We start from the raw sequence: 9,431 nt of genomic DNA, 5'->3' as shown, positions 1-9,431 counted from the left end.
TCATTTCTGTGTTGCCCCGCCTGGGGCTTGAACCAGAAACCTTCTGGCTACTGGACAGCCTCTCCAACCTCTAGGGCTTAAGAGCTACTGCTGCCGATTGATCATATGTTGTGTCTATAATATCTATAATTATAAATTGTGATATCAGTCATTTATATGCTCCATACTCTTGTGGATTAACTACAGCCTGGTTAACTCCTATAACGCAGTAATATGGGACTTACATCAGCTAGAGATAACACAAAGATACATTTTGTTGTATGATGTTTATCGAATTGTAGGGTCTAGAACGATGTCAGTTGCATGAGTTAACACTTACCGAATGATATTGAAGAAAAATACATTTTTGGTTGCTTTGGGGAGGCGATGGAGTGTGTAGCATATGGGTGTGGGTGAGGTGTGACATATACGACATAAGCATCGCCAGAGACAGACCATCCGAGAGACTGCGCTGGGCGTTTGCAAAGCTGTCCACCAGTACACTACGCGATTGCGCAATAAGGGGATGTTGTGCGAGCAGTGGCAAGAAATAAATAGTTAGAAACTTAGTGCAGCCACACGTGCAGGGGTGTGTCTGTTTGTAATCACCCGTTCCTGGAGACATTTGGTTCAGCACATCGAGGATACTTGGATGTCCCTTCGTGCGACTCTCCATAGTGAGCCGGCTGTATCGTTACATGGAGACACGAGAAGGACAACGAAGAATAACCGTGGAACTGTGTCGGATGTTTGCTGGTTGGACATCGTAGTTCCAGCACGATGCTATATTTAATTTGTTTCAGAAGCTGGACGGTGGATACAATTGTCAAAAGTGCGGATATTTGAGCGGGACGCACGCACAATGCACATTGCGGACATGGCTGTCTCTGTGTTTGTAGTAGTGATCATCGCCGTCTCGTTTCTGTCCAACGTGGTGGTACTGATCTGCTTTCTGTACAACCAGGAGATTCGAAAGCAGGTGCCCGGGTTGTTTATCCTCAACCTAACCGTCTGCAACCTGTTGCTTACCGTGTCCAATATGCCTCTAACTCTGGTCGGACTTATCAACAAAGGAAACACTGGAGGCAGCGGGTTCTGTCAAACTGTGGGTTTCCTGGACACTTTTCTCACCACCAACTCAATGCTCAGTATGGGGGCTTTGAGCATCGATCGATGGGTGGCAGTGGTTTTTCCCCTGAGCTACCACTCCAGAATACGACACCGGGACGCAGTGATAGGGCTTGGATACACGTGGATGCACTCGCTCTCGTTCTCCACGGTGGCCACTTGCTCTTCCTGGGTTGGGTACCATCACCTTTACGCATCATGTACGCTCTGCAATGCGAGAGCAAGCGGCTCCCGGACGCAGTTTATCATCTACACTGTGGTGTTACACTCTCTCACGTTTCTCTTGACCTTAATCGTGTTGTGTGTAACGTACCTGAAAGTTCTGAAAGTTGCGCGGTTTCACTGTAAACGCATCGACGTGATCACTATGCAGACCTTATTGCTGCTTGTGGATATTCACCCGAGGTAAGCCGTTGAGCCTAGTCTGAGTCATTTGCTTTGACATTTTTTCAGATTATCCCACGAATTGTAATTGCAAAATTACCAATGCGACTTCAATGGATTTAGGATTGATTTCAGCACCACCGTTTTGGTCCAATGTTACGGTCTCAGATCTCAGCCCCCTTTATCAAAACTAAAATGACACAAATATATTCCAAACCAAGAACTCTTCACATACAGATCAAAACCATTATAAATTGTGACCATTATAAAACTTGATTTTCCTGTGTTTTATATACATTCCCACCCTATCAAGTTGGAATAATACTGTGAAAATGTACTGTTAGAAAAGGCGCCTGAAATCTCAGCCTGTCATGGTGGGATGGAGTTTTGGCCTGCCTCCCGCTCCTAACTCTGACCACTCCCAGACTGTCCTAGCTAAATTCTTGTTTAAGAAATTGCTCTTTGCTAATAAGCTATTTTTTGTTTCTCTTTGACCATGTACATTGAAAACAATCACATTAAGGTACTTAATTGTCACCCAGAAATGATTTGATATTGAGATAAAAACGACTGCATTGGACCTGTATTGTTTACTGCATTTGATTATCCCTTTTCAATCATCTCCACATTACATAACTCACATAGTTAAACTAGCCTCAAATAGGTAGATTGATGCCATCTCACTGTCACTTTCCCTGTTGTCTGTCTTTCTTCTTTCTCAGAGGCTGGGGTCAATTCCTTGTGATTAGCGATCAATTAAACAATAAGTATTGACCTGGAATTGGACTTGATTTACATAATGGATGTGTTACAGTTTCAATATCTTGAACAATCCATTGGCATTGACCTGAGGCTGTGCTCTGATACTGTCCATAGAAGCATGCTGTTTTCTCCATCACCCCTCATTCCACTCGAGAGGCCATGTTTGAGGCTGTGCTCCTGGGTCGTCCCCTGGGTTGATAACGGTCCCCTCTGTCCTTTGGTAGTGTGCGCCAGCGATGCCTGGATGAGCAGAGACAGCGGAGGCAGAGAGCCACCAAGAAGATCATCACATTCATTGGAACGTTTGTGGTGTGCTTCGCCCCTTACGTCATCACGAGGTGAGCAGGGGTTCAAATCTATCCTCAACACCCCTGTGCATGTGGGATGGTGTTATATTGTGGGATTGGCTGTTGCGAACTGTGGTGACACCAATTCCCCATCTGAGACCAACGAAAGTTGTCTACTTCCTGTGCAAATGGCTTGTGCTTTGGGTAGAAAAATGTACTTTGCAACATGGACCATAGTCAATTTCTACAACCCCATCTTATTATGTTCTATCGATCCATATCTAAATCACTAACCAATCAGCTTGAGGGTAATTATGTTGTCACCCTTTTTCTTCACGAGTTTTAGGATGAAACCCCAGGAAAGGGAGAAAGAGTGTAAGAGAAAGATAATCTGTAAGAGAGTTAGCACGGGTGGACGTGTCATTATGAGTGAGTCAGAGACCATGATGATACTTCTCATTACACCTGCTGCCTATTGTAGAAGTGCAGCTGCAACCCTTCAGAAGGGGATTGAACATAACCGTGAGAGATGGAGATCACATCAGGGGTTATAATTATAGTGAGATCCCCATTGTGAGTTTGATAGCGCCTGTAAATCACAAGACCAGTGACCTGAGCTCGTCATTCTGAGAATGAGCCTTGTCCTTGTGAAACGCCTCCATACACTTACCTGGTAAGGACAGTGAGACAAACAAGAGCAACTCCACATCCCCTAACATTCACGATCGAATCAGAGCCATGGCATTTTTAAGCAAAATGTTGACATTTCTGAGAGCTTATTAAAGAGTTTCCACAGGACATTAGGTTTTTTGACATCTGTGTTGTTTTTTCACTGGTCTATGAAACAACTATCCACTGTTCATAATATAACGTATCTCTCTGTGCTTGTTGTGGCAGAATCTTCGAGCTCTTCACGCTAGGACAGATAAACCCTCACTGGGGTGTCTTGTCTAAGTGTTTGGCCTACAGCAAGGCAGCCTGCGACCCTTTTGTCTACTCACTGCTCCGGAACCAGTACAGGAAGACATGCAGCGACCTGACCAACAAGATCCTGAAGAGAAGTTCCTTTAACTCCTCCGTCCGCATGGTGGAGAACGGAAGGGTCAACGACACCAACAACTTCAAACCCACCCATTGACTATGGCAAGATGGAGACATTGAGGTACTTACATACAGTTGAAGTCGGAAGTTTACATACACTTAGGTTGGAGTCATTTAAACTCATTTTTCAACCACTCCACAAATTTCTTGTTAACAAACTATTGTTTTGGCAAGCATGTTAGGAAATCTACTTTGTGCATGACACAAGTAATTTTTCCAACAATTGTTCACAGACAGATTATTTCAGTCATTATTCGCTGTATCACAATTCCAGTGGGTCAGAGGTTTACATACACTAAGTTGACTGTGCCTTTAAACAGCTTGGAAAATTCCAGAAAATGATGTCATGGCTTTAGAAGCTGATGATAGGCTAATTTACACCATTTGAGTCAATTGGAGGTGTACCTGTGGATGTATTTCAAGGACTACCTTAAACTCAGTGCCTCTTTGCTTGACATCATGGGAAAATCAAAAGAAATGAGCCAAGACCTCAGAAAAAATATTGTAGACGTCCACAAGGCTGGTTCATTCTTGGGAGCAATTTCCAAATGCCTGAAGGTACCACGTTCATCTGTACAAACAATAGTACCCAAGTATAAACACCATGGGACCACGCAGCCATCATACCGCTCAGGAAGGAGACGTGCTCTGTCTCCTAGAGATGAACGTACTTTGGTGTGAAAAGTGCAAATCAATCCCAGAACAACAGAAAAGGATCCTGTGAAAATGCTGCAGGAAACAGGTACAAACATATCTATATCCACAGTAAAACGAGTCCTATATCGACATAACCTAAAAGGCCGCTCAGCAAGGAAGAAGCCACTGCTCCAAAACCGCCATAAAAAAGCCAGACTACGGTTTGCAACTGCACATGGGGACAAAGATCATACTTTTTGGAGAAATGTTCTCTGGTCTGATGAAACAAAAATAGAACTGTTTGGCTATAATGACAATCATTATGTTTGGAGTGAAAGGGGAGGCTTGCAAGCTGAAGAACACCATCCCAACCGTGAAGGATGGGGGTGGCAGCATCATGCTGCAGGAGGGACTGGTGCACTTCACAAAATAGATGGCATCATGAGGAAGGAAAATTAGGTGAATATATTGAGGCAACCTCTCAAGACATCAGCCAGGAAGTTAAATCTTGGTTGCAAATGGGTCTTCCAAATGGACAATGACCCAAAGCACACTTCCAAAGTTGTGGCAAAATGGCTTAAGGACAACAAAGTCAAGGTATTGGAGTGGCCATCACAAAGCCCTGATCTCAGTCCTATAGAAAATTGTGCGGGCAGAACTGAAAAAGCGTGTGCGAGCATGGAGGCCTACAAACCTGACTCAGTTACACCAGCTCTGTCAGGCGGAATGGGCCAGAATTCACCCAACTTATTGTGGGAAGCTTGTGGAAGTCTACCTGAAACATTTGACCCAAGTTAAACAATTTAAAGGCAATGCTACCAAATACTAATTGAGTGTATGTAAACTTCTGACCCACTGGGAATGTGATGAAAGAAATAAAAGCTGAAAAAAATAATTCCCTCTACTATTATTCTGACGTTTCACATTCTTAAAATAAAGTGGTGATCCTAACAGACCTAAGACAGGGACTTTAGGATTAATCCTAGTAGGATTAAATGTCAGGAATTGTGAAAAACTGAGTTTAAATGTATTTGGCTAAGGTGTATGTAAACTTCCGACTTCAACTGTACCTAAGTAGTGAGCCATGGTTGGAGAGTGGAGAGAGTTGAAAAAACCTGAGAAGAGATTGTTGCTTTGTATCGATTTCGTACTTTCGCAGTTTTGAGCAGGGTTAACTGTTGCTCTCTTGTCTCGTTGTGTGACATGAGTGAGAAAACATGACGTCCTTAATTGGGAAGATATGACGGAGAGTCATGTGGGTCACGAATTACTGTTGCTAAGCCAGTGAGTCACTCGTAGTTCATTAAAGTATGTCAATTCGTTTAAAATGGTTTCATTCCAACCGAGTGGTTTTGATGGAGTGATTTCTTGTTGTAGCATGTATGACTTCAGATAAGACAAATTCGATTTTGACATATGTTGCTGCTCATTAGTGTAGCAACATCGCCAGGATTCACTGTTTCTGGGCCCAATGAGTTGGTGTGCAAGGTAGCATGCCCTGACTATGACTCACATAGCTAAGATGATGTAGCTGCATGGGCAAAATTCTACACAATTGAGTGCCTTTCAAACGCGTGATTATATCACTGTAAAAGGGATAACATGTCTCTGTATCACTATCACCTAAGTGTAGTAACATCTGGATGGATAACTATGGGAATATAAAGCATTTGAGATCATTTTTTGTTGGTATGATACCTTGTGCGATATAGCTGCAAAAGTGTATACAGTGACTCAGCGACATAGTTGTGTACAGATGTAGGGTCTTAATTTGATCACCGTTTTGTCGCTGAGAATGTTCCTGCACGGCAGGAAATGCAAACTTGTAATTTCCACCAAAATTTCAGAATTGATTTGCCGTAACAAAAAATGTATCAACCCATACAAAAAAATGGCCATTAATTATAATCCACGTCATATTTAACATTTCATGTTGCTGCAGGATTGTTTTCCTGCTGTAACAAACTGGCTCAAATTTAAGACCCTACATCTGTATGATTGCAGAGTATGGTAAGCTGATGATGTGGCATTATCAAACTGTTTCTTGAATATTATTAAATTGTATTATCATATCATGCATAAAACTGGATAATTTTGTATTTGAATGTGATAGTATAGCCATTATATCCATACTGTATAATACATTTTTAAACATTCTATTTTTGCTCTACATTACTAACACCCACAGTATTACCACTTCATCTATAGAGGAGTCACCTGAGCGGTCTGTAGATTACATTTTCAGTTGTAAAGTTAATGAATTTTGGTGACGTTGGCAACCAAGGTAAAGTGTATTACTTTCATTTCCTTTGAGTGTTTGATGCCCTAGACAGATGAAAATGTATATTTATTTTTGTTAAAAGCAGTCAAAGCAGTGTTCAGTTTTGCTAAATATATTTGTGACTTTATTGAAATAAATGCTGTGCATTTCAAAAGGGAAAATGCTTCACTCAAGTTATTTGGTTGTATGCATAATGCCTTTGGAGGTATCATACTGTCCAGTAGTTCTTATTAGCTATTGTGACATGATAGTCAACTCATGGCCATTGCAGTCATACGAAATAAGCTAAGGAGACTATTTTTTATTGTAGCTCAATACATATTACTGGTGAAGAAGTAGTGACAACTACTAGTCTTGTCTTTGATTAAGTGACAAGGATATGGTTTGAGAGCTGACGTCTGTGTGCATTTCATTGCTATAACAAGATAGACCCTCACAATCTGCTAGCTCGATAATCAAAATGTTGGCCATCTAGTAGTATGGATATCATAAAGATGTCCTCCAGACATCCAGTCACATTCCATATCCAGGATCGTGATGTGGTATTATATGGCATGTTAAAGGTATGAGGGTACCATTAAAAACTCGTTATGGCGTACAGACAATTGAACTTGACCCAATTGTGTCCTACTGTGTCCTATGTTCAACAACAGTATATCTCAAAGGACAAATCTTTACATAGTAATACTACACTTACAGTCAGAAGTAAAAGATCATGTAGGAAGGATAATTTGTTTGAGGAATAATAGTTTAAAATACGTTACACCCACCTCTACCCTGCTGAAAGGATGACAGCGCAGCTACATTCTCTTACCCTGGGATTTCACAATAGAAACAGGTTGACAGTTAAGGGCCATGGTAATTGCAGGGTTGTGAGGAAATAAGTGGAAAAAGAGGAAAGAGAACAGAGGAAAGGGGAAAGGGGAGGCATATCTCTAGAAGCACTACAGTGAGCAGGCAGCTGTGACAGAGCCAAAGGATGATGGGTAATGACAGCCCATTGCCCTTACCATCACCACCTCACAAAACGGTCTAAACTAACACAGAAATGAAAGTGAACTTCAAATAGAGTACCACAGTATGAGTCATAATACCCATAGAACCTTGCAATCAAACAAGGAACTGGTTCCAATTGTTTTTCCACCATTCATTTTACCCAGAGGGGATAAGGGCTGTTTCCTGTAGGCTTACCCTGGCATGACGTTTTGATAACCGTGTAAATCTCTCTAGGACAAGGTGAATTTTATCAATATATCCGCCTGTATTCACCCCTTGAAAATGAAATGCTAATTAGCTGCTAATGTGGCTATCATAAAGAACTACAAATGCCATGATGATCTGGACGACACTGCCAAACAGAGGCAAAGATAAGAATCTCTGGATTAACTATCTAATGTCAGCTAAGTACAGTAATGAATAAATTGGCTACATTTCTTTAAATTGACAATTCTGTGAACAGTCTTATACAAGTTTTAAATTGACACAATACCTGTTAGCAAAGGTGTCAGCTAGAGATGACGTGCAGAAGCTTGCAGGGATTTGTAGTCTTGTATGATGTCTACTATGATGCTAATCAGCATTTTCGAATCTCAGAGTAAATAGAGGGTGAATATATTAATACAATTCCCCTTGTCCGAGAGAGATTTACATTGTTACGTTCCCCAGTTTATGTGTTGTAGTTTGTGTATTTGCATGTGTTTTATTTCAGGAAATGGCTTCCTGAAATCCCTCAAGCAGCTGATTGGTCGACTCCAGGGCTAATTGGAGAGCTGACCCCGCCCCCTCGTCAAGACACAGCTGTCTCCAGTTACACATTCATTCAGAAGCTATATAAAAGCCAGTGTTCTGTTCAGGAGAGAGAGATTTTGGTGGTAGGGATTGCTGAGAGAGATTTTGCTAGAGTTTGATTTTGCTAGAGTTTGATTTTGCTAGAGTTTGATTTTGCTAGAGTTTGATTTTGCTAGAGTTTGATTTTGCTAGAGGTTGATTTTGCTGGGAGTTCATTGCTTAGAGTTGGTATGTTCTGTGAGTTTGTTGCTCAGGTAGAGCTTATTTGAGGTCCTTTGTTTCTTAGTTTGTTTGTGAAATTGTTTAATATTCTGTTTCATTTGTTCCCAGGGGAGAAGGGGAAGGCACCTTGGAAGTGTTTAGGCAAGAGGCCCGCGGGCATACATATACCCGTAGTATATTCACTGTCTAGGCACACTAGGTAAGACCTGGGCGGACCACTCCCTGTATTTTGGTTAGGGCACCAGGTGGTGCTAAATTAGGTAAGTAGTGGGTAGGCAGGTAAGATAGAGGGGGGGGGGGGGGGCTTTGAGATTTACTTTCTTTGCTTTGGTTCCGTCCAGCCCCTTTTCCCCATATTACCGTGTAACGGAATAAAGTCCTTGTAAACGGTACCACATTCTGTCTGTTGTCATTCTTACTCGCACCTACAGTCCATACCTTTTTTCGCTTCACGGAGAGTTTAGTTGTAGCAGGGTGTTACGTTCCCTCTTCATAGAGGCGTGCGTAACGACATGATTATCAAAAAGTCATGCCAGGGCAAGCCTACATGAAACACAGCCCTTATTTTAATTGTTTCTAAAAAATTCCCTATGGTAAAAATGAACCTTTCCCTGTTTGCCTGCTAGGGTATATGGTTATTATGATACCTCCACTGTGGGGCTCTATGGAGTTATTTCCCTTCCATTATCTCTATGGAGATGTTTCATATAGATGTAGGATCTTAATTTGATCACTCTGTTGCAGAGAATTTTCCTGCGCTACAGGAAATGCTAACTTGTTGTGTATTCAAGGTTTGAAAAAGGTTCTAAAGTTTATTTCCACTAACATTTCAGACTTGATTTGCCGTAACAAAAAAATTATCA

At 41.6% G+C, this 9,431-nt stretch overlaps 1 protein-coding gene across 1 annotated transcript; it reads left to right on the top strand.

The window, feature by feature from the left end:
* The first annotated feature begins 841 nt into the window (after positions 1 to 841).
* LOC139417447 (G-protein coupled receptor 26-like) lies at positions 842 to 3,678 on the top strand. Its single transcript, XM_071166735.1, has 3 exons — positions 842 to 1,512; positions 2,478 to 2,591; positions 3,438 to 3,678. The coding sequence occupies exons 1-3, from the start codon at positions 842 to 844 to the stop codon at positions 3,676 to 3,678; spliced, it is 1,026 nt and encodes a 341-aa protein (XP_071022836.1).
* The last annotated feature ends 5,753 nt before the right edge of the window (positions 3,679 to 9,431 follow it).

The sequence above is a fragment of the Oncorhynchus clarkii genome, chromosome 1 (genome assembly GCF_045791955.1).
Source record: "Oncorhynchus clarkii lewisi isolate Uvic-CL-2024 chromosome 1, UVic_Ocla_1.0, whole genome shotgun sequence".
NCBI lineage: Eukaryota > Metazoa > Chordata > Actinopteri > Salmoniformes > Salmonidae > Oncorhynchus > Oncorhynchus clarkii.
This window is presented reverse-complemented; position numbering and strand designations above follow the sequence as displayed.